At 38.9% G+C, this 25,682-nt stretch overlaps 1 protein-coding gene across 7 annotated transcripts in view; it reads left to right on the top strand.

Annotated features, from left to right (window-relative positions):
* Positions 1 to 25,682, top strand: part of NCOA3 (nuclear receptor coactivator 3) — a 149,958-nt gene that overhangs the window by 117,615 nt on the left and 6,661 nt on the right. For 5 of the 7 annotated variants that reach the window (XM_064382491.1, XM_012467401.3, XM_012467399.3 and 2 more), the window contains 15 exons: positions 312 to 412; positions 4,639 to 4,813; positions 5,222 to 5,407; positions 5,582 to 5,683; positions 9,656 to 9,796; positions 10,220 to 10,367; positions 11,449 to 11,840; positions 12,030 to 12,901; positions 13,824 to 13,959; positions 15,764 to 15,952; positions 16,332 to 16,586; positions 16,689 to 16,815; positions 18,091 to 18,262; positions 22,595 to 22,888; positions 24,536 to 24,640. In XM_064382491.1, coding sequence (XP_064238561.1) covers positions 312 to 412; positions 4,639 to 4,813; positions 5,222 to 5,407; positions 5,582 to 5,683; positions 9,656 to 9,796; positions 10,220 to 10,367; positions 11,449 to 11,840; positions 12,030 to 12,901; positions 13,824 to 13,959; positions 15,764 to 15,952; positions 16,332 to 16,586; positions 16,689 to 16,815; positions 18,091 to 18,262; positions 22,595 to 22,888; positions 24,536 to 24,640 — 3,395 coding nt within the window. The remainder of the gene's footprint in view (positions 1 to 311; positions 413 to 4,638; positions 4,814 to 5,221; positions 5,408 to 5,581; positions 5,684 to 9,655; positions 9,797 to 10,219; positions 10,368 to 11,448; positions 11,841 to 12,029; positions 12,902 to 13,823; positions 13,960 to 15,763; positions 15,953 to 16,331; positions 16,587 to 16,688; positions 16,816 to 18,090; positions 18,263 to 22,594; positions 22,889 to 24,535; positions 24,641 to 25,682) is intronic. The other 2 variants (XM_012467402.2, XM_012467403.2) reach the window with 1 other exon arrangement.

Below are 25,682 nucleotides of genomic sequence, written 5' to 3' on the forward strand. Positions count from 1 at the left end.
TTAACAAGCAATTGAAAAACGCCAGTGTTGTTCCACCTTGCCTCTGTCATTTGTTAGTTCCCTTTCAGAAAGCTGTGGGTAGTGCATTTAGAAGTGAAACAATTTAGGTATCTTCTGCCTTCCTGGGTAACTGTGAAGTTTAGTTTTGATGTTATAAAATTGTGGCATCATTTTCTTATGAGGAAATATTTTGTATGTATATATGGTCATGTGTGTGTGTATCTTTATGTCTATTCTGGGGACTATTTGAAGGTGATTTAGTCTATAACTGATACATGTGCTATTTGTTTTACTGCCTTCTGTCTTTTCAGGAAAAGCTATTTCCAGTGATGATGATGTTCAGAAAGCTGATGTGTCTTCTACAGGGCAGGGAGTTATTGATAAAGACTCTTTAGGACCACTGTTACTTCAGGCAAGTGTAACGATTTTAACTGTCCAGTAAGCTGTGTTGCCTTTTGGTTTATTATAAAGTTACAAAAAATGAAATTTTGGTTAGGAAATGAGAACAAAAAGAAAAATTTCTTTTTTGAGACAATTCAGTATTCTGAATATGATGGTAAAAATGCTCTTATATTTACAATATACATAATTCAGGAAGCCTTTCCCCCCTAGTAAAAATATAGTTGCAAATTGAGAAACCACACATAGATAAACATAAAAATATAAAGAAGCAGGAAAGAAAGGTAACCTATAATTTGAGAGATATTTGGGTACAAATGGCCTAATATCCATGGGTTTTGCACTACAAATTTGGGGGCTGGGGGAAGAAATAAAAAATAATGTTAAGACAATAAAAAATATTCCGTGTGACGATTTTATATAGCATTTACATTGTATTAGGTATTATAAGTAATCTAGAGATGATTTAAAGTGTATTGGAATATATGCATAGACTATATGCAAATACACCATTTTATATGAGGGACTTGAGCATCCTTGGATTTTGCTGTCTTTGGGAGGTCTTGGAACCAATCTTCCATAGATACTGAGATATGATGACTGTGTGTTTTAGTTCAGACATTTTTTGGTGAATTTTTGCATGATCATATTTAAAAAATTTTTTTTTTGATTGATCATATGGCACGCTACAGTTTTTTATTCTTTTTTTTAATGAAATAATTAATCACAAGATTTATTTAAGTACCCTCAGTTCCCCTCACTGCATTTAAATGATTCTGTTGAGTCAGCTGATTTCTATTTGAGCAAGTTCATGTTACTGGGAGAAAGGCAATATTGTTTCTTTCTTTTTTTTTTTTTAAGGAGGGAGAGAGAGAGGGAAAGAGGGAGTGAGGGAGGAAGAGAAAAAAGAAAGAAAGAGAAAGGGAGAGAGAGAACAGGAGTCTTGCTCTATTGCCCAGGCTGGAATGTATTGAAAACCTCTTTTATACTGATAATTGTGCTTAACAGCGAAGACAGGAAGGAATAAGGGAAGAAAATAACACACAGCCAACCAATATTTCATTTAAGTTTTTGAAATGCTATGCAAATGCTAAGAGTGATTTACTTCCAGTTATGTGGTCACTTTCAAAATATGGGTAATGTGATACTGAGAAAAATGTATGTTCTATGGACCTGGGGTGAAGAATTCTATAAATATTCACTGAGTTTACTTGTTCCAGGTCTGAGTTCAAATCATAGATGTCCCTGTTAATTTTCTATCTCGTTGATCCGTCGAATATTAACAATATGGTGTCAAAGTCTCTCACTATTGTGTGGGAGTCCAAGTCTCTTTATAAGTCTTTAAGAACTTGTCTTATGTATCTGGGTATTCCTATATTGGGTGCATATATATTTGTGATCATCGACTCCTGTTATTGCATTAATCCTTTTACCATTATGTAACGTCCTTCTTTTTTCTTTTAGTCTTTGTTACTATTAAAGTCTATTTTGTCAGAGATGAAAGTTACAACTCCTGTTTTGTTTTTTGTTTTTTTTTGCTCTCCATTTGATTGGTACGTCTTCCACCAACCCTTTGTTTTAAGTCTTAGTATGTCCTTGCCTGTCTGTGTCTTTGATTGGGGCATTTAATCCATTTAAATTTAGGATTAATCTTGATATTTGTGAGTTTAATATTGTCGTTTAATGCTAGCTGGCTAGTTTTCCTATTAGTTGATGTAAATTCTTCATTATGGAGATACTCTTTACCTTTTGGTAAGTTTTTGGGATGACTGATACTGGTTGTTCCTTTCTGAGTATAGTGCTTCTTTCAGAAGCTCTTGTAAAGCAGGCCTGGTGGTGATGAAATCTCTGAGTGCTTGCTTGTTCGTGAAAAATTTAATTTTTCCTTCATTTATGAAGCTTAGTTTGGCTGGATATGAGATTCTGGGTTGAAAATTCTTCTTTAAGGATATTGAATATTGACCCCTACTCTCTTCTAGTTTGTAAAGTTTCTGCTGTGAGTCTGATAGGCTTCCTTTTATGGGTAACCTGACCTTTCTCTCTAGCTGCCCTTAGAATTTTCTCCTTTATTTCAACTCTGGTGAATCTAACGATTATGCGTCTTGGGGTTGCTCTACTTGAGGAACATCTCTGTGGTGTTCTCTGGATTACCTGGAGTTGAGTATTGTCCTGCCTTAGTAGGTTAGGAAAGTTTTCCTGAATAATATCCTGAAGAATATTTTCCAGTTTGGATTCATTCTCTTCATGACATTCAGGTACACCTATCAAACGTAAATTAGGTCTTTTCACATAGTCCCATATTTCTTGGAGACTTTGCTCATTCCTTTTTACTCTTTCTTCTCTAATCTTGTCTTCTCATTTCATTTCATTAAGTTGGTCTTTGACCTCTGATATCCTTTCTTCTGCTTGATCAATTCAACTGTTAAAACCTGCGCATACTTCATGGCGTTCTCGTATTGTATTCTTCAATTCCATTAATTCACTTATATTCCTCTCTAAATTGTCTATTCTCGTTAGGATTTCGTCAAACCTTTTTTCAAGGTTCTTAGTTTCTTTACATTGGGCTAGAACATGTTTAAGTCACTAAAGTTTCTTATTATCCACATTCTGAAGCCTAATTCTGTTAATGGAATGCACTCGTTCTCCATCAGGTCTTGTTCCCTTGTTAATGAGGAACTATGATCACCTGTAGAAGGAGAGGCATTCTGATTTTGGATATTCTCAGCTTTTTTACACTGGTTTCTTCCCATCATTGTAAATTTATCCACCTGTCTGTGTAATTACCGACTTTCAAATTAGGTTTCTGAGTGGACATCAAACTTGTTGATTCCCAGCGCTGGAATCTGAGCAACCCACTGCGCTGGCTAGAACAGCGGCCTTTAAGATTCGTGGTGCTTTTCTGCCCGGGAATCTCTGGTCTGGCTTCCTTCTTGAGTCCCTTTTTCAATCAGCTGAATAGGTGACTCTGCCTTCCCGGAGCTCCAAATGTCGACCAAAAGGGGACCCAGTCCTGTTTACTCTGCACCAAGAACTGCCGCACTGGGGCACTGGCAAAACCACCGCGCTGGCCACAAGAGTCGTGCTCGCGACCCGTGGGCCTCCTCCGCTGGGAATCTCCTGGCCTGTGAGCAACAAAAATTCATCTTAAAGTGTGGCGTCCTCTCATTCTCTGCGCTTTCACTGGGAGCTACAATCCTGAGCTATTAGTAATCGGCCATCTTGGCTCTCTCTCCCAGTTTTTTATTCTTGAGGAATTGTTAAGACTTAAAAAATGGGCATCATATAAAATTAGCTGGGCATGGTGGTGTGCGCCTGTAATGCCAGCTACTTGGGAGGCTGAGGCAGGAGAAAACCCGGGAGGTGGAGGTTGCAGTGAGCTGAGATCGTTCCATTGCACTCCAGCCTAGGCAAGAATGAAACTCTGTCTCAGGAAAAAAAAAAAGTGCATTGTATTTGTTTAGGGGCTGAAGCCCTTCATAAAGGTAGCTTGTCAACTTCTTTTTGTTTCAGGTAGTTTGTTCTAACTACTTTTAGTTGATCAGTTTTGAAATTCCTCTTTTTAAATTCTCATTAAGGAATAGTATAGCAGTTTCTGTAGCTGGACTTGGCATCAAATGGGAAACTGGGAAGAGCTAAGGATGCTTTTCTCATTTTTAAAAGCTCCTTTGAAGATATAATTCTTTAAAAATTAGGTTAGGCATTAATTCAGATTTCATGCCAAACACATTTATGTGTACACTCCCCCAAACCCAATTCTTCTTCTTATTAATAAGGCATATAGAAATGGTGCTAATGTTAGTATTAATGGTGGCTTATAGTTGTTTGCAGTAATTAAGTCAGCAGTAGTTTTTACACATTGTACTTACTCCCATGGCTGCTGTTTGCTGATGCTGCCGTAACAAAATACCACAGACAGGGTAGGTTAAACCAGAGAAATTTATTTCTTACAGTTTTGGAGGCTGGAAGTTCAGGATCAAGGTTCTGGCAGGATTGGATTCTCCTTGTCACAGTGTTCTCCCATGGCCTTTTCTCTGCATGCACGTATCTGGTGTCTTCCTCTCCCCTTATAGGGTACTAGTCATATTGGATTAGGGTCCCCACCCTTATGACCTCATTTATCTTTATCTCCTTGAAGGTCTTATTTCTAAATACAGTACATTGATGGTTAGAGTTTCAATTTAAGAATGAGGGGGATACAATTCAGTCCATAACAGCCTGTATTAATATATGCTATTTTAGGCACTGGATGGTTTCCTGTTTGTGGTGAATCGAGATGGAAACATTGTGTTTGTGTCAGAAAATGTCACACAATACCTGCAATATAAGCAAGAGGACCTGGTTAACACAAGTGTTTACAATATCTTACATGAAGAAGACAGAAAGGATTTTCTTAAAAATTTACCAAAATCTACAGGTAGGCTTTTAATGTGTATTTTCTAATAAGTTAATTTTTTTTCCTTGATCATTTCTTAGGAAATTGAATGTATTTTTTAGGAAGTCAGGTGATCAAATGAGCATAGAAAGGCATGTGATTTAATAGCAAATTTTCAAATATGGAGTCAGTGAATTAATAATTTGGTATACATTTTAAGAGGCATATATGTGTGTGTGTGTGTATATATATATAGTTACAAAATATGCAGTAAGATATCTGTTAAAGTTGAAATTATTCACATGTTTTGTATAGTGCCAGCCTGAAGTGTTAGTATAGATACAACTATGGAAAACATGCATAATGAGAAAATGCAGCTTAAATTCTTGATGATGGTCATAGACTGAGTTACCAGCTTTTCAAAATGTCATTTCAATTTGTTTTCCAAAGTTAATGGAGTTTCCTGGACAAATGAGACCCAGAGACAAAAAAGCCATACATTCAATTGCCGTATGTTGATGAAAACACATGATATTCTGGAAGATATAAACACCAGTCCTGAAATGCGCCAGAGATATGAAACAATGCAGTGCTTTGCCCTGTCTCAGCCACGAGCTATGATGGAGGAAGGGGAAGGTAAGAGATATCATATGTTTTTGATGTTCATGAAACAAATAGGGGCCATACCTGTAATTTTGTAACTTACGTTGTTACAGCTCTTCTTACTGAATTCTGTGTCCTTGCTTGCCAATTGAACATACATATCCAAAAGTTAAGTATAATCCTTACAGGCTGAATTTTTTATTGTAGATTTGCAATCTTGTATGATCTGTGTGGCACGCCGCATTACTACAGGAGAAAGAGTATATCCATCAAACCCTGAGAGCTTTATTACCAGACATGATCTTTCAGGTAAAATCGTGTGTGTGTGTGTGTGTGTGTGTGTGTGTACGTACGTACATTTTTATCTTGGAAATTTTTGTAAATGTTAACTATTTTTAATCTGTGCTATCATAGAACTGTTTACCTATTGTAGTGAGTACTTTATGTGTATCATTTTTCATGTTTCTTATGCAACCCTAAAAGAATTTCACTAAAACTCTTGGCATTTGAACTGGGTATGTTTGGCACCTTAAATCCCCCAAATAAGTTAAAAAAACAAGTTTAGGGATAACTGGTTTTCTCTCCAAATGGGATTTTGTGTCAGAATTTAGTATTTCTTTAATTTCAAGCCCATTTATCATAAAGAAATGTGTAAAAAAAACCACAGGTAATTTAATAAGAATTATTGAGAGGTTTTTTGTTTGTTTTTGTTTTGTTTTGAGATTGAGTCTTGCTCTGTTGCCCAGGCTGGAGTACAGGTGTGCTGTGTTGCAATCTTGGCTCATTGCAACCTCCACCTCTTGGGTTCAAGTGATTTTTCTGCCTCAGCCTCCCGAGCAGGGATTACAGACATGTGCTATGCCTGGCTAATTTTTGTATTTTTAGTAGAGGCGGGGTTTCACCATGTAGGCCAGGCTGGTCTTGAACTCCTGACCTCAAGTGATCCACCTATGTTGGCCTCCCAAAGTGCTGGGCTTACAGTCGTGAGCCATTGTGCCTGGCTGGGAGTAATTCTTGACATCAACTTGAGTTTCAGTCTTGGTCTGCTACTTTTTAATCATAGAAATAAAAAATTAAAGACATCGTGGTTGATAAGATGCATTAATGAAGTTAAACACTGTGGCAATATTATTTTTATTTACCTTCAGGGTTACTCTTATGGTCATATAACTGTAAATGTGGATGCCAAGGGTTTGTCATATATGCCCCGTCTCAGAGATAAAGAAACAGAGACTTGGTGACAGAGATTGGGTTATTGTCCAAGATCATGGCTAATAAGAAAATATATAGCTAAGTCAGTTTGACTTAGCCTGTATTCTTTGCTTTGTGTAACACTAATTTTACAATATGGACCTTTAACAAGTGATATAAAATGGAGTAGGTTTACATAAACGTAAAACATAGCTGTAGCTGTTACATATACATGTGTATGTTTGTAATATGTATATCTAATATACATAATACAGAATATTTTTAAAGAAATATTGCTATTTTTGCAGTCATTCAACCATTTTGTGCCATCCTCAGTAACCTGTCTTCAGCCTTTTTGAGATTTTCACAGAATAAAAAAAGTAGCAAATAATTATTTTGACAATTCAGTTAGTCTGTGTACGCTGATGGATATTACTTTATATTTGAACATTTTCTCCATTTGCTCACCTTCAGATAAGCATAGTGATAGCAATTTTTATATCTTATTTTATCCTTTTAGAGGGGGTCTTTCTCTGCACTTGTTATGGTTTGGCAGTGTTAATTTTCTCCTTGAATAGCCACGTTTTACATTTGTTACTGAAAATACTAAATAAAGTATGTTGAAGCAGTTTAGCAAGTAGCATCTTTGAAAATTATCTCATAGTGTGTATATGTGTGTGTGTATATATATATATGCAATACATGTTTATTACAAAATTTAAAAATTACCAACCATGAAAGAAAACAGGACATGATAAAGAAAAAAATGACCAAGCAAGAAAAATCAAATGCTTTGTGTGATTAATATCATTTAAAACTGAGATCGATCTTACCATAGTTACAGTTAATGCCTTCCAGTGGGTATCTGTTGTTTTATAGGAGGCTTATTGCACTCAACACGATACTTTTTTTTGACCTCTGGAGATATTTTATTCTTTTTCCCTGATGTGTTTCGTTTAATAAACTTTTTATGAACATCTATTTTGTATTTGTCATGTGGCCCACGGCTGAACTCAGGGGAGGTGGTTGAGGACAAATCTGCTCTATTTTGGGCACAAATGCACAGGTATTTACTCTTTCCTGGAATGCATTTGTCCCTTTTCCCTAGCCTCCTTCCGCCATTAATAAGACTTTTGGTCACCCTTAAAATTCTGAATTTTAAACAGATTATTGGACTGGTGGTTTATCTTCATCAGCTTATTCAATACTAGCGCCTTTCAAATCTTCAGCAGTTTTTCCAGAATTACCTTTCACTGTGAAGCCCCATGAATTTTCCCAAACCAAACTTGGTTTTCTTCAGTATTTTTACTTTTTCTATTGAATATGTCATAGAAAGGAAAATAAGTGAACAGCTTTTCTATGTCTTTCCTAATTTCTCTAGAATCAGTTTATTGCCCACTTCTTTCAATCTATTTGTCTGTCCCTTTTAGGTCATAACTTTGGTTATCATCAGATTTGGCATATCTGTTGGTGCTGAGCATAAGAGATTGCCCAGATCTGATTATTGCATTTCTTAGTAAAATCTACACAAAACAGACAAAACAGATAACTATTAGAAATCTTGACATCAGCAGGAGCTTCATAGTCTGCCACATTTAACCGTGGAGCATATTTTGTCACTGAAAAGATTACTGAGGATGTCCAGGTCAAAAACTATGTGACCAGCTTCCGTGGCTTGGATCATTCTGTCTGTGTTCAAAGACATAGAAAAGGCTTGGAAGCTGATCCAAGACCAGCCATGGAAGCTGGTCACATAGTTTTTGACCTGGACATCCTCAGTAATTAGTCTGAATTTTCCAAGGGACAGTTTCATCATTCTGTAGATCAGCAAGGTTCATTTCAAAAACACAGTTCTTTAGGCCATAAGATGCAGTTTTGGTTCCTTGAGCCCTTTTGACTAGTTTGTTGCCCATTAAACATAGTTAGTGCTTTCACATCATACCAATCTTTTTTAGAAAATGGATCAGCCACTTTCTTCTTTGTTCCCCTTCTGCCACTTTTTGTAAGGCACTTGTTTTTGCCAACCACCCTAGTGCTCCTTAGAGTGAAAAGGCCTAGACATTTTTTAAGGATCATCTGTTGTCATGAAACCTCCTTTAATTTCATAGTATTTTTGAGTATGTATTTGTGTCTCCACTGTATTTGATATTAAGCAAAAGTTGTCGGAAACTTCCAGCATTGAGGAAATGAGTATTTGGTTAACCCTCCAAATTTAGGTATTAAGTTTTCAAAAATGCGATCGTCTCTCAGATGCAAACAGTTGTCCCTGTTAGCTCTTTAAGCAGGTATTTTCTCTTGCTTCATAGTTGTAGGGACAGAATCTCTTTGAACAAACAGTTTTCCTCATAGGTGTTACAGTTCAAGGAGAATCACTTGAACCTGGGAGGAAGTTGCAGTGAGTAGCTGGGATTACAGGCATGCGCCACCAACCATGCCCAGCTAATTTTTGTATTTTTTAGTAGAGACAGGGTTTCACCATGTTGGCCAGGCTGGTCTCAATCTCTTGACCTTGTGATCTGCCTTCCTTGGCCTCCCAAAGTGCTGGGATTACAGGCAAGATCCACCATACCCAGCCAATAATTTTTTATAGAGTTTAATCACCAGGCTCTCTTTTCTCCATCACCCCCATTCCTGAAGGTTAGTAGGTGGAACTACTAACAGAAAATTTTAATCCTTTTATTACTTGGTCTTTCTGATTGCCAGCTCCATCCTGAGGTGATCTAGAGGCCCCACCCTAAGTCACCTCATTGGTACAAATTGAGGTTTGTTCCAGAGGGGCTCTTTATGAATAACCTGAAGATACTTTTGTTACTCAGGAAATTCTGAGGATTTTAGATAGGAGCTCTGTGTTAGTAATCTGGACAAAGACCAAATTTATTATTATGCTCCATAGCAGAACATGTTGAGAGAATCCTGTGGTACTATGTCCTTAAGAAGAAAAGCTCTGAGTATAGTAGAAATTTGGATCAGAGAAGGTGGAGCAAAGATTTAGTATTTTTTATTTTATTTTCTAGTGCTAAGCCATGTGTAGGCAGCCAGTAAATACTTGTGGGCTGGATATAAATATTTTTTCCTTTTTCTATTTAATAGGAAAGGTTGTCAATATAGATACAAATTCACTGAGATCCTCCATGAGGCCTGGCTTTGAAGATATAATCCGAAGGTGTATTCAGAGATTTTTTAGTCTAAATGATGGGCAGTCATGGTCCCAGAAACGTCACTATCAAGAAGGTAAGGAATTTTGGAGTTGATTCTTTTTGTCTTTTTGTTTTATTTTATTTTTTTAGAGACAGGGCTTTGCTATGTTGCCCAGGCTGGACTCGAACTCCTGGGTTTAAGTGATCCTTCTGCCTCAGCTTCTGAGTAGCTGGGGCTGCAGGTGCACGCCACTATACCTGGTTTTGGAGTTTATTCTTGATCCTGTTTGTCATTTTGTTTGGTATACACATGAGTGTAGTTGCTGTTTTGTCACTGTGGGATAGGAAAATGATTCCTGAGTGTTCTTATTTTACCCTATTCATAATTTTGGTGCAGATCCAGTCTTTCCTTGGATTTTTAGAAATGTTGTACTTGAAGTATATTTCCTAACACCTCCTATATATATATTTGTTTTGCTGACTGTAGTTACTAGTGATGGGATCTTTTCCCCAACAGCTTATCTTAATGGCCATGCAGAAACCCCAGTATATCGATTCTCATTGGCTGATGGAACTATAGTGACTGCACAGACAAAAAGCAAACTCTTCCGAAATCCCGTAACAAATGATCGACATGGCTTTGTCTCAACCCACTTTCTTCAGAGGTAACGATAGATTACTGTGTATTCTAATACTGAATGCAGCAGTGTTCTCAAAATGCTTTATTATTAAAGTAAAAAGGGAAGGGACAAAATGAGACAAAACGCAGGAAGGTTACTGGGTTTGATGAAATGAGTGTAGATTCCTGGATTATGATATGTTTAAGGTTGTCTTTTTATGTGAAAGGGATTATTTATTAAATACTTTACAAGAAAGCTAGGGGATGGGAAGGCTAATGGATGGATAAAAGAGCATATAAAATCTGATTACATGTCTTACCTTTCATTTCTGATAATGCCTATTGCTTTGGGGACTGAATTTAAAATTTGAGGGTACACTTTAAAGGTAGTTACTGTTGGTGTTGGTAGTGGCAAATAAGAAACTCATAAAGGGGAGGCTTTTTACCCATTAATTATTTTGAGTAATTTTCAGGTACCTCCAGGTGAAGCCCTAGATATGTGGCAACTCTAATAAAGCCCACCTGATACTCCAGTTAACCAAACTGTTGGTCTTTCATAATACTACAGTGGTCTCACTCATACAGATTCTGTGGCTTACTGAAAAATATGTTATTAGGTAAATAATTGATCAATATGTAGATTGGAATTGTCACTAGGTATTGGAATGTTGCCTAAAAAGTTAAGTACCAGGATAGTTAATTCATCCCTTTTTTTCTCTTCTTTTTTTTTTTTTTTTTTTTTTTTAAATAGAGACAGGGTCTTGATCTGTCACCCAGGCTGGAGTGCAGTGGTGCCATCCCAGCTCACTGCAGCCTTGAATTCCTGGGCTCAGGCAGTCCTTCACCGCAGCCTTCTGAGTGGCTAGGACTACAGATATATGTCACCATGCCTGGCTAAGTTTTAAATTTTTTTTTAGCAAGTTAGGATCTTGCTATGTTGCCCAGGCTGCTCTCTAACTCCTGAGCTCAAGTGATCCTCCTGCGTTGACTTCCCAAAGTGCTGGGAATATAGGTGTGAGCCACTGTGGCTGGCCATTTTTAAAAAATTTTATTTTATTTTAAATCTGATTCAAGACTTTCATGCATGCTTATAGTTTTTTAGTAAATATTTGATGTTTGTTTTGCAGAGAACAGAATGGATATAGACCAAACCCAAATCCTGTTGGACAAGGGATTAGACCACCTATGGCTGGATGCAACAGTTCAGTAGGCGGCATGAGTATGTCGCCAAACCAAGGCTTACAGATGCCAAGCAGCAGGGCCTATGGCTTGGCAGACCCTAGCACCACAGTGCAGATGAGTGGAGCTAGGTACGGGGGTTCCAGTAACATAGCTTCAATGACCTCTGGGCCAGGCATGCAATCACCATCTTCCTACCAGAACAACAACTATGGACTCAACATGAGTAGCCCCCCACATGGGAGTCCTGGTCTTGCCCCCAACCAGCAGAATATCATGATTTCTCCTCGTAATCGTGGGAGTCCAAAGATGGCCTCACATCAGTTTTCTCCTGTTGCAGGTATTTGTGTTGACATTTCCTTTTATTTTTTTTTTCAAGTAATTCTTTCCATCCTACTGTAATTCTTATAAAGAATAAGAATATAAAGAAATAAACTTCTTCAAAAAGATGAATAGAAACTTTGAAGAATTAAGTTGTATTTTGTTACAGTGGTAGTCTAATTCTTTTCCTAAATTTTTTCCAATTCAGGTGTGCACTCTCCCATGGGATCTTCTGGCAATACTGGGAGCCACAGCTTTTCCAGCAGCTCTCTCAGTGCCCTGCAAGCCATCAGTGAGGGTGTGGGGACTTCTCTTTTATCTACTCTGTCATCACCAGGCCCCAAATTGGATAACTCTCCCAATATGAATATAACCCAGCCAAGTAAAGTAAGCAGTCAGGATTCCAAGAGTCCCCTGGGCTTTTATTGTGACCAAAATCCAGTGGAGAGTTCAATGTGTCAGTCAAATAGCAGAGATCACCTCAGTGACAAAGAAAGTAAGGAGAGTAGTGTTGAGGGATCAGAGAATCAAAGGAGTCCTTTGGAAAGCAAAGGTCATAAAAAATTACTGCAGTTACTTACCTGTTCATCTGATGACCGGGGTCATTCCTCTTTGACCAACTCCCCACTAGATTCAAGTTGTAAAGAATCTTCTGTTAGTGTCACCAGCCCATCTGGCGTCTCCTCCTCAACATCTGGAGGAGTATCCTCCACATCCAGTATGCATGGGTCACTGTTACAAGAGAAGCACCGGATTTTACACAAGTTGCTGCAGAATGGGAATTCACCAGCTGAAGTAGCCAAGATTACTGCAGAAGCCACTGGGAAAGACACCAGCAGTATAACTTCTTGTGGGGACGGAAATGTCGTCAAGCAGGAGCAACTGAGTCCTAAGAAGAAGGAGAATAATGCACTTCTTAGATACCTGCTGGACAGGGATGATCCTAGTGATGCACTCTCTAAAGAACTACAGCCCCAAGTGGAAGGAGTGGATAATAAAATGAGTCAGTGTACCAGCTCTACCATTCCTAGCTCAAGTCAAGAGAAAGACCCTAAAATTAAGACAGAAACCAGTGAAGAGGTAATTTGTTTTCTGTATATTTCAGCTTAGTCATTATATTTCATCTTTTTTCTGTATTAGAAAGATAATGTGTGATATACAAATTCTTCCATTTTAGGTTGATTTAAAGGAAGTCAAATCTTTAGCTGTCATTTCTTTATAATTATTTTGGGCACCAGTAAAATGTATTATGATTTAATTTGGAAATAACAGATGTGTGTGTTTTAGAATGTGACTATAACTCTGTAGTAGCCAATTTGAAATTTTTTATGGAGGTGTTCATTGCTGGAATGGGCACACTGGGTCATTAAGAGAATAATCATGAAGTAATCATGAAAAAACTTGTATTAAGCAGCGTAATTTTGATTTTAAGGTAAGATCAAATTTCATGTACAAGGTGACATTCTGTATAAGCACTTCGCAAACTTTTAGGAGATACTTAATATGCACCTGAGCAAATGAAAGGCTTAAAGTTAGGATTGGGCTTAACCTAGTATTAGCCACGTTTATTGACCAAAGCCCTTTTAGAGCATGCCTATGAATATCTCAGCTTGCCCCTTTTATTAATTAACACACTTGTTTTCAGAAGGTATTTGTAGATGCAGATATCTGTTAGCTAATTATCAAGGCACTGCTAGTGACTAATGTTACCTGCAAAATAGTCTATAGTTTGAGAATTAAATGTTTTGTGTAAATTTTAAAAATGCCCCTTGGAAAGGACTAAATCTAGTGATTTAATCTCAGTAGTTTAAACTATTTGTACTTTTAAGGAGGAAGATTAGAGATGGGCGTCATCATAAACTGGCCTTTAAATTGGGCATTATCTTTGTAGGTAATTTTTGTATTTTACTTCTATTCATATGTGGTTTTTTTCTTATGGGTATGTTTATACCTGTGTGTCTAGTAATGTACACAGGTTAATTTTTAAAACTTTAATTTTCAGGGATCTGGAGACTTGGATAATCTAGATGCTATTCTTGGTGATCTGACTAGTTCTGACTTTTATAATAATTCTGTATCCACAAATGGTAGTCATCTGGGGACCAAGCAACAGATGTTTCAAGGAACGAATTCTCTGGGTAAGAAAGAACTAGGTTTAGTTTTTGCTGCCTTTGAAACTTTTCTGCATACTTGTAAACACTCTTACACTGAGACCAGAATATAAATAGCATTTGTAACTTCAGAACATATATTCTGCCTCTGTTTTCTATACTGATTTATATTGTATGTGCTTTAGAAAGCTTTTTGGACATTTTCCTGGTTTTTTTTTTTTTTTTTTTTTGAGACAAAGTCTTGCTCTGTTGCCCAGGCTGCAGTGCAGTGGCATGATCACAGCTCACTGCAACCTCCTCCTCCCAGGTTTAAGGGATTCTTTTGTGTCAGCCTCCCGAGTGGCTGGGACTACAGATGCACACCACCACACCTGGCTAATTTTTGTATTTTTAGTAGAGACGGGGTTTCACCATATTGGCCAGGCTGGTCTTGAACTCCTGACCTCATGATCCACCTGCCTTGGCCTCCCAAAGTGCTGGAATTACAGATGTGAGCCACCACTCCCAGCCGACATTTTCCTATTTTTTAAAAACTACTTTTAAATAAATTTCCCATTTCTAACTAATATACCAGTAATCATAGCACTTATAGAAAAATGTTCATCTTTGATTGTTCCAGATGATTAGAGTAGGTACTAGGGCATATATTTTTCTTAGTCACAGAGAATTGGATTAAAAAGCAACTCAGCTGGGTGCGGTGGCTCGTGCCTGTAATCTCAGCACTTCAGGAGGCCAAGGCAGGCAGATCACGAGGTCAAGAGATTGAGACCATCCTGGCCAGGCCAACATAGTGAAACACCGTCTCTACTAAAAATACAAAAATTAGCAGGGTGTGTTGTTGTGCGCCTGTAGTCCCAGCTACCTGGGAGGCTGAGGCAGGAGAATCTCTTGAAACCAGGAGGCGGAGATTGTAGTGAGCCTAGATTGCGCCACTGCACTCCGTCCTGGCCACAGAGTGAGACTCTGTCTCAAGAAAAAAAAAAAACAGGCAACTCAAACTGTAATTAAAACCTGTCCATTAGTTCTTAACAGAATCTTGTCATTTAATTAAGAGAGTTTTCTTCTTTGGTGTTTGCTGGTTCTTATCTAGCCACTCTCCTGTTGCTGTGTGTTTACTTCATCAATTTAACAAAGGTAGGTTGGGCGTGGTGGCCCACACCTGTGGCTCCAGCTACTCCGGAGGCTAAGGCAGGAGAATCACTTAAACCTGGGAGGTAGAGGTTGCAGTGAGCCAAGATCGTGCCACCGCATTCCAGCCTGCATGACAGAGCCAGACTCTGTCTCAAAAAAATATATAAAAAGATACATGTATCAATTGAAAAGGCAGGATTCACAGTTACTCAGAATGGTGGTTGTTCATTTTCAGTGGCATTATTTCCTAAGCTGGAATAGAGTTGGGGGAAAAAAAGGTTAGAAGGGAATTTTATTTCTTTTTGATCAGAAGGCAACTTATCTGGTTAAGTTTATTGTAAAATTATAAACAGTATACTTAATAAGCAAATATACAAGAACCTTCAGGAGTTTGGAGCATTTTTCAATATTAAGTGAATTTTTCAATATTAAGTGAAGCAGAATATCAGTGACCATATCAGGCTACAGAAGAGTTCTCAGTACTTCAGCCAACACAGAGATTGTTGTTTCTACTTTATTTGGAAGAGATCTTTTTTGGGAGGGTGGGAGGTGGGGGCTGGTACTTATTTTGTAAAGGAAGACAGTGTTTCTTTTTGTAAGAAAGACGTTCTTGGATGGGGAGTGGTAGTATTTGTGTTTTGTACTTGATTATTTATGTATTAAATCACCAAAGAATATTTTTGCATTGTGTTTTCAACAGGTTTGAAAAGTCCACAGTCTGTGCAGTCTATTCGTCCTCCATATAACCGAGCAGTGTCTCTGGATAACCCTGTTTCTGTTGGCTCAAGTCCTCCTGTAAAAAATATCAGTGCTTTCCCCATGTTACCAAAGCAACCCATGTTGGGTGGGAATCCAAGAATGATGGATAGTCAGGAAAATTATGGCTCAGGTATGGGTATGTTATTTGTAATTAGTGTTTATGAGTTATTTTTGGAAAGGCATATTTAAAATACTTGAAGCCATCTAAGTAATTGGGAGTTAATAATAACTTTTTGAATAACCTAAGTATGTTTCTTCCATGAATATCCTTCATTTATTCTATGTCTTGGTTATGTAAACTCTTGAAGGGTCTTGGTTTATGACATTTTCCAACTTGTTGAATACGTGGGAATAGTGGCCTGTGTCTCCACAGTTGGCTAGCCCTTCTCTTACCATGACAAAATGCTGTTTTGTCAAGGCTGATACTCTGTGTAATGGCTGTACTTATATGGTATAAGAAGGATTTCATTATAATATGGAAAAGACCTAAGTATCTCTACCTGTTTTAGGTGGACCAAACAGAAATGTGACTGTGACTCAGACTCCTTCCTCAGGAGACTGGGGCTTACCAAACTCAAAGGCCAGCAGAATGGAACCGATGAATTCAAACTCCATGGGAAGACCAGGAGGGGACTATAACACGTCTTTACCCAGAGCTGCACTGGGTGGCTCTGTGCCCACGTTGCCTCTTCGGTCTAATAGCATACCAGGTGCGAGACCAATGATGCAGCCACAGCAACAGCAACAGCAGATGCTTCAAATGAGTAAGTCTCCCTCTTTCCCCCTTTATGTAAAAAGAAAATTAGATGTTTCAGGATAACTTTTGCTCTTATTCGAGAATTTGTGCTTTCTTTTTGCTCCCCTAGGGCCTGGTGAAATCCCCATGGGAATGGGGGCTAATCCCTATGGCCAGGCAGCATCATCTAACCAACTGGGTTCCTGGTCCGATGGCATGTTGTCCATGGAACAAGTTCCTCATGGCACTCAAAATAGGTGGGGCTTTATTTTGTGACTGTAGAAATCTCAGCATTGGTAGTTTAGAAAAGAGTTGGAGCACAGGAGCAAATGTGAAAGAGAATGAGAATTCCCTGTAATTGAGGTACTTGGTTGCCAGCTGGGCCTTTCTCATATAATTGTGTGTAAAAATAAGGCTGAGGCAGTAAGCAGTGCATATGGCATTCACAGGACGAGGAGGAGATACAACCATGTTGTCTAGCCATCAGGGCCATTCAGTGGCCATCTGAGAGCCTCTCTGTGAGGTGATGGTCTCTCATAATGTTAGTCCCATGAGGAGGGGAAAAAAGATAAGTATGTGTTTCTAGTGGTTTTAGAAATGTTCTTCGGAGGGTTAGCCTCAATTTTCCAGAAGAATTAACTTTTTTTCTAAACTTTTTCCTCCCCCAACCACCTGCTGCCTGTTGAGAAAATTCATTTTTAAGGATTGGCCAATTGTTTTCTAAAATTAAACATTTCAGTGATGATAGTGAAAGAACTACATACAAGAATACCTGTGCATCTTTTAAATTTTCATAACAGTAAGATTGCAGATTGTATTTCGTTTTTGTTTAGCTTAGTAACTTACTTCCATGCAAGAGGACACTGTCATCGTCAGCTCTAACCAGAATTCTGCACTAAGTTAAGCAAGGAAAACAAAAATAAACTTATCTATTGAGCAGACAGTGATGTAACTATATGAATTTATTTATTTGAATGCTTCTCTACTCAGTAGAGAGCAAATAGTTTGAAGTTAACAGAACTTTTCTGAGGCAGGATAAATGTTTAGCTTCGTGCCCTTTTATGTGTTGGAGAACCGAGGCAGCTTGCTGTGGATGTCTGGGGTTTGTATTACACTTGCCAATATGAGCTGTCTGGGCAAGTACGACAGAGTTATTTTGGGCGTTTCTCCAGACTCAATCAGTGGTAGCACATTTCTATCCTTTCTTTTACTCCTTTGATTTCCCTAATTTTCAGGTATTATAATTACTACCTCCTTGATTGTTTTCTTGAGGGTATCTTCTCCCATCTTTACTTGTGCTCCCCTGGTCCCCTATCTATGGTGGTCTAAAGTGGCCTGTGAAGTTTTTAAATTGTGGGCCTTAAACTTTAATTGATGCCATTCACTTTTTTTTTTAAACCACTTGGTTTATTATTGGTATTTGTAGTATTTGAGTTACTGTTCATTAAAAATATTATGCATGGTTGCTGTAATCTGTTACTTTTTTTAAAGAGAAAAAGTACTGTTGAAATTGATTGCAAGTCTCTTTCTAGGCCCCTTCTTAGGAATTCCCTGGATGATCTTGTCGGGCCACCTTCCAACCTGGAAGGCCAGAGTGATGAAAGAGCATTACTGGACCAGCTACACACTCTTCTCAGCAACACAGATGCCACAGGCCTGGAAGAAATTGACAGAGCTTTAGGCATCCCCGAACTTGTCAATCAGGTAGGTTGCATTAACATAGAAGTAGGAGAATGTGTATTTGTGTGTGTGTGAATGCACGTAAGTATGTACACATTAATGAAGCCACAAACAAGAATGCCTGTGTGTGTCTTTCCAATACTTGTGTTATATCACTATATTCATGGATACCAGCATTAAATTTGGAAAATATCCTTTTTTGGTCTAAATTCATATGTTAAAATGGAAATTATACTTATGATTGTGATACTGCTTTCAACAACTTACTATTTTAGGCAGTTGTAGAAATGATTAAGTGAAACTACCGTACTGTTCTTAAAATGCAACTTTTTATTCATGTTAGAAGCTCTCATTGTTATAACTGTCTAGCCAAGCAATGTGTATTCTGGTGAGGCAAGCTTTTTTTGTTTGTTTGTTTTGTTTAACATCCTAACATCATTGTCTCCTGTTCCTATTTATATACTCAGCCTTATGAAAACATGTCATTCACAAATCTGTATTTCTGAAAAACACATTTTGTAGTGACTTCTTGTTGTTGTCGTGACTGAGTCTTGCTCTGTCGCCCAGGCTGGAGTGCGGTGGTGCAATCTCAGCTCACTGCAACCTCCACCTCCATGGTTCAAGTGATTCTCCTGCCTCAGCTTCCCAAGTAGCTGCGATTACAGGTGCCCACCACCACGCCTGGCTAATTTTTTGTATTTTTAGTAGAGATAGGGTTTCGCCACGTTGGGCAGGCTGGTCTCGAACTCCTGACCTCAAGTGATCCACCCGTCTTGGCCTCCTAAAGTGTTGGGATTACAGGTGTGAGCCATTGTGCCTGGCATGACTGTTTTTACTGAAAGACTATAGAGGGGGCACTGTATAGGTTTGTGCATTCAACACTAAGCAGGTGAGATCATCAGGGGCTCTCAGTCATTGTTGGCGAAATAGATGTGTGCATGTAGAAGTATACTGCCATGCAGTAAGTGCTATCACAGAGCATTTTAAAGTACAGGTGAGAAACGCTGAGCAGTCCTGGTGTATACCTTCAGGGTGACCTAGGACCTTGGCACTGAGGAGCTGTATTTTATACTCCCAATAGAAGTATAAAAGTTCTTTTTGTTTCTTCTTTACTTGTTCAGGCACATTAAATAATCTATCAATTCCTTGCTTCCCTCCTATAGTTCTCTCTGTTTTACTGTGTCCTTGCAAGGCAAGTCTAGAAATTAATAATTGTCACTATTCTCCTGTGTTGGACTCGGAGTATCCTGAATCTCAAGTTACTTTCTGTCTTGATTTACTTCTTTGTTTTGCTGCAACATTACTTCTATTAATTTCTTCATCCCTTCTGCATGAAATGTTTTGGGTTCTTGTGTGTCTGAAAATATCTTTATTCCACCCTCCTGCATGTCTGGCTAGATATTACATTCTAGGTTGAAAATAATTTTCTCTTACACTTTTGAAAGATTTCTTCCATAGTTCCATTCTGATTTTGATTCTTTTGTATGTGACTCATTTCTTCTCTTTGGAGTGATTTAGGAACTTTTTTCCTCTGAAATTTTATGATGCCGTGTCTTGGTGTGGGTCTTCTTCCATTCATTCTGCTGGATACGAGATGGACAGGTGCTCCCGTTGGTTTAGGGGCATTTTCGGGTATAATTTCTTTACTTTATCTCTCCTGGTTTTTTTCTGACCTACTTTTCTGGGATTTCTATTGACATGTTGGGCATTAAATTTATTCTGTATTTTTAAGTCTTCTCTGTTGTTCCTGTCTTTGATTTGTTTGAGTCGCATTCAAGCTTGGAAAGCATTGGAAACTTTTATCGAGTATCTGGTGATCCTTGACTGTTCTTAGAGACATTAAAAAGCTGAGTTGACACTCTGCAAGTGTGAGGAGCATCAGTTGCCTTTACTGAGGGTGATTAGGTGGGGAGGTAGCCTTAGCACTTTTATTTCAGGACTCCCCAAATTTTTATTTTTATTTATTTATTTTTGAGATGGAGTTTCTCCCTGTCGCCGAGGCTGGAGTGCAGAAGCGGGATCTTAGCTCACTGCAACCTCTGCCTCCTAGGTTCAAGTGATTCTCCTGCCTCAGCCTCCCGAGTAGCTGGGACTACATGTTGGCATGTGGCACCACCGCCAGCTAATTTTTTTTTTTTTTTTTTTTTTGTATTTTTAGCAGAGATGGGGTTTCACCATGTTGGCTAGGCTGGTCTCGAACTCCTGACCCCGTGATCCTCCTCGGCCTCCCAAAGTGCTGAGATTACAGGTGTGAGCCACCACGCCTGGCCAGGATTCCCCAAATTTCAACATGTAGAGTTGTTTTCAACCACCACTACCACCCCTACCCCCTGGTAATCTTTTATTACCTGATTTCATTTTGGGAGCTGGGCTAGGGAGGCAAGTGTGAGATATTAAATTATAAAATATAAAATTTTATTAGACATTATAAATATGCAAAGTATAAAATTTCCTGTTTTCAGCCTCTCCCTCATTCCTTTGCTCTGCTCTGCTTGTGTCCCTGAACCCCAGTACCTTTGTGGGGCGGGTAGAAGATATAGGCACTTCAGGAGTCAGGGAGCAGGCGGGGAGGTGGTTAACCTCCTGCTCTGCACTCAGACTCCTAACCAGCCTCTCCATTTTAGCACCATACTCTGATCCCTACCACCCTCATTGGAGTCTCATTAGATCTGTGGGATACATTTGCTCATTTTTCATATGTATTTTTCCTCTGTAGGCACATAGGTGTAAGTTTTTGTAGGCACTGGTTCCTACTCCTCTATTTACTTTGTATCTTCTATTATAAATATTGAAATACTTGATCTTGTTGCCTTCCTTATTAGTGTTTTGTGGATAAACACTACCTTTTATTTTATTTTTTTTAATAAACTGGATACTTCACTGTCATTTTATTAGGGTTAGCAATTTGAATGCAGGTAAACATGCCTGATCAGTCTGCCACGTTTAACTTAAAGTAAGATTTGCTTTATTATCTTCAGCCAGGCACGGCTGAAGATGATGGTGTGTGCCTGTAGTCCCAGCTACTGGGGAGGCTGAGGTGGCAGGATCACATGAACCCAAGTTGATGGGACAAAGTAGAAACATAGGTGTCAGTTACTGCAAGAGTCCAGGAGGTGTCCTGGGAATGGTCATAAGGGTGAAATGGAAAGAAGGGAGCTATACGTTATATGCCCTGGAGTAAAACCTGACGGGACTTGCTGTGTGTGTGTGCACGCACACATGTGCACTTTTGGAAAGGGAGAATGTGAAGAATCAAGATTGCTGGGTTTTAGTTCCTGGGCAGTGAATGGTGATGCTGTGTACTGTCATCACTTGGTATCTGTGGGGGATTGGTTCCAGGACCCCTGTGGATACCAATATCTGTGGATGCTCAAGTCCCTTGTATAAAACAGCCTAGGTATTTGCATATAGCCTATGCACATCCTCCCATATAGTTTAAATCAGCTCTACATTACTTATAATACCTAATACAATATAAACGCTATGTATGTTACATAGTTCTTACACTATTGTTTAGGCAATTATGACAAGAAGAATGATGACTGTGTGTATTCAGTACAGGTGCAGCCATGGTTTCCTTCCCCCAGAATGTTTTCAGTCACCTGTTGGTTGAATCCATGAGTGTCGAACCCATGGATATGGAGGGCCAGCTGTGTATTGTGTGTTATACAGTAGGGTAGGCTGGAGGAGAACAAGGCTTCTTGGGGGGAAGAGCTGTTGGGAAAGGATGTGATGTCTGTTTTCTGCTTGTTTAGTTTGAGATACCTGAGATATTAGGGTGAAGATGTTAAGTAGGCATTTCTATAAAGAAAATTAAAAGTTCAGAGATGTTTTGGCTGGAGACAAAAGTGTGATCATTATCACCAGTGGATGAGAGCACCTAAGTAGAAAATGTATCAGGAGAAAAGAAGAGAGCCTAGGACTGAACCCTGAAGAACGGTTAGCATTCATTCAAGGAAAGACCAGGGAGGTGGGAGAAAAATGAGAAGTGTTGCAAAGTTCAGTGGGGTGAAGAATGCTTTCAAGTGAGACATATCAAGGGTGTTGGCTGCATGCTTGGCATTCAGTGCCTGTGGATGGGAAGATAAAGGTGAATGCACAGTATCCAGCAGGCTCTTGTCTTAGCACAGCAGGTTGTTCTCTTCTTCAGAGTATCTATTTTTTCCTTCTTTTTCTATCACCTCTGGGATGTTATTTTGAATATATCGTTAGCATGTTGAGAAGTGATGCTGGGCACATAGCAAGCATTTACTTAAATACTTGTTGAATGCCTGGATTTTTTTCACCTTCTTAACAGCATTTGACTTATGTTGCTTTCATAGATGTTCTTCACTGTTCATTTATGTGTTGTTTAAGGGACAGACTTTAGAACCCAAACAGGATGCTTTCCAAGGCCAAGAAGCAGCAGTAATGATGGATCAGAAGGCAGGATTATATGGACAGACATATCCAGCACAGGGGCCTCCAATGCAAGGAGGCTTTCATCTTCAGGGACAATCACCATCTTTTAACTCTATGATGAATCAGATGAACCAGCAAGGCAATTTTCCTCTCCAAGGAATGCACCCACGAGCCAACATCATGAGACCCCGGACAAACACCCCCAAGCAACTTAGAATGCAGCTTCAGCAGAGGCTACAGGGCCAGCAGGTAACAGTCATGTGTTCTTCCCTCTGGCTTCTCCTGCGGTTTTCAGACTATGTTTCTCAAAGTTCTTACCACTAGTGTACTCTATCCCTTGTCAACTAAGAAATTATTTTTGTTTTACTTCTCTGTAAGGTTTTACTTGTGCAAATGTCTCCTTGTTAAGGAGTAGTTGTACTGGAATTCTGTACTTTCTATGAGAATATTCCATTGTACAGGTTAAAAAGAAAAATGTCAGGAAGGATTGCTCTTGGGGGAAGAAAAATGTTACTTGTTGACTTTGTAGTCTTAAAGGCAGATAATTTTGTTTTGGAAAAACTCCTTAATACTAATAACCAAATACTTAAACCTTCTTGACTTCAGCATTTTTAATGGAATCTCTTCTTTCTAGATGTTTTATAAAACTAGAGCTGTCTTTTAATATTCTAAAATATAACTTCTGTTTACTCTATTGTTAGTCTGCAAGAAATGTTTTAAAATTGTTTTTATTGTTTGTGTCTTGAGCATACTAAGTTACTAAATGTGGTGGAACCAAACCATATAAGTAGACGAATGCCTGAGGTTTTTTTTTTTTTTTTTTTTTTTGAGGTAGAGTCTTGCTCTGTTGCCCAGGCTGGAGTGCAGATCTCGGCTCACTGCAGCCTCCATCTCCTGGGTTCAAGTGATTCTTGTGCATCAGACTCCCGAATAGCTGGGATTACCGGCATGTGCCACTAGTTGTTGTATTTTTAGTAGAGACAGGGTTTCACCATGTTGGCCAGGCTGGTCTCAACTCCTGACCTCAGGATCCTCCTGCCTCAGCCTCCCAAAGTGCTGGGATTACAAGTGTGAGCCACTGTGTGCAGCCAAATGCCTGAGTTTGGAATTCAAAGATCCAGAGACTCTCCATTGAATAAATATTCCAAAAAGTCAGTTTAGGTACTCAGAAAAGCTGTGTTAATGGGTTCATTTTACTTTTTGCTGTTTCTTTTCACTAAAAGTCATTTAGGGAAAGCTAATGGAGGGAGCAGATTATTCAGAATTACTCTGATCAAGTAAAATCTATTTCCCCCTGTGCCTGAATAATCCCAGAGGAAGCCTGGCTTTAAAATCTTTGGAGCTTCTGTTGTGTGTGTGTATATATGTATATATAATTTATTATTTTTTGATATAGGGTCTCAGGGTGGAATGCAGTGGTGCAGTCACAGCTCACTGTAGCCTCAACCTCCCAGGCTCAGGTGATCTACTCACCTCAGCCTCCCAGGTAGCTGGGACTACAGGAGCATGCCACCACTCTTGGCTAATTCTTTGTATTTTTTGTAGAGATGGGATTTACCATGTTGCTCAGGCTGGTCTCAGACTCTTGGGCTCAGGTGATCTACCCATCTCAGCCTCTCAAAGTGCTGGAATGACAGGTGTGAAGGTACTGTTTAAGCTGCAAAATTTCACTTTATTCTCCCAATGCCAAACAATAGCCCTTCTTATGCTAGCCAAAGACGTTTCAACATGGACCTTTATGCAGTGTGAAAGTACTGGTTTAGTTTAGATGTGACTTAGCCAGGTTATTGTGTTTGGAGATATCATTACCTCATTGGCTGGTGTTGAGGGTTTGGAAAGCTGTTTTGGCAGACTGACATGCTCTACTTGCATTCTGACCAGCTTGTCTCACCTCAGTTTTTGAATCAGAGCCGACAGGCACTTGAATTGAAAATGGAAAACCCGACTGCTGGTGGCGCTGCGGTGATGAGGCCTATGATGCAGCCCCAGGTGAGCTCCCAGGTGAGGATGATGAGCCTCTCCACATACATTGCTCTGTGCCCAGCACAGGGCTTGGCCTGTCGTTGGCTCTCAGTAAATGTGTGTTAAACAAATGAAGGTAATTCTGAATTTCTTATGTAAGAAAGTAGTTGCTTTAAAGACTTTTCAACTCTTCCATTCTTCTCTCTGGCTGGTGACTGGGAGGAATCAGAGGAGGGAGGTTTCTTTATTAAAACCATTGATTAGTGTTTTTTTTAATTGATTCCCCTTGTGATCAGTTGCTATCACTTGGCTTTTTAGGAATTTAAAATAATAAATCTGTAAATGTTCCTCTGTTCCTGGATTATGAAATAACATGCTCACTAGGTAAAATTCTGAGATTATGAAGAAGAAAATAAAGAATACATAATCATGTTCTTAGTGATAGCCTCTGAGATGACCTGTTTCCTGAAGTAGAATATTAAAATTCCTTTCCACTTCCAGCCAGTGGTGGAGACAGTATTGAGGGGTTTTCTTAATGTGCATGAGGCAGATGACCACACAGCAATCCTCTCCTGTGATTCGAAATATTGTTTATAATTGTTTTTTTAAAAAAAACAACTGTGAAATGCTCGATTTTCATTGTCTTTTGCTTACTTGGAAGTACTGATATTTATATGATCTTGATAATAAAATATCTTATGTAGGCGGAGCTAGAATGCCCTACAAAAAGAAGGTAAAAGTTTGCTCTTTGGAGATGATCCACAGCTGGTGGAGCCCAGTACAGCTTCCTTGCTGTACTTTGGTTATGTTACCTTCTGAACCTCCAGACAGCTTCTCCTTGCCCCTACCTCTTTCTGAAAGTTTAAAGAAAGTACAAGATTTTCCGATGTGGACCCCTGCTTATCTGAGTATAACCCTATCTTTTTTATTTTTTGGCTTCTTGTTTCATCTCTCCACCACCCCAACAAACTGAATCCTCGTTTTCCTGTATTTTTCTTTCATAGTTCCTGAAAAATTTGTCCTCAGATTCCACCCCTAAATGTTCTCTAACTACATGCAGTGTTTCTAGCCATGTTAAAGC

Source organism: Aotus nancymaae, unplaced genomic scaffold (genome assembly GCF_030222135.1).
Source record: "Aotus nancymaae isolate 86718 unplaced genomic scaffold, 86718_ANA_hifiasm-v0.15.2.pri h1tg000029l, whole genome shotgun sequence".
Lineage (NCBI taxonomy): Eukaryota > Metazoa > Chordata > Mammalia > Primates > Aotidae > Aotus > Aotus nancymaae.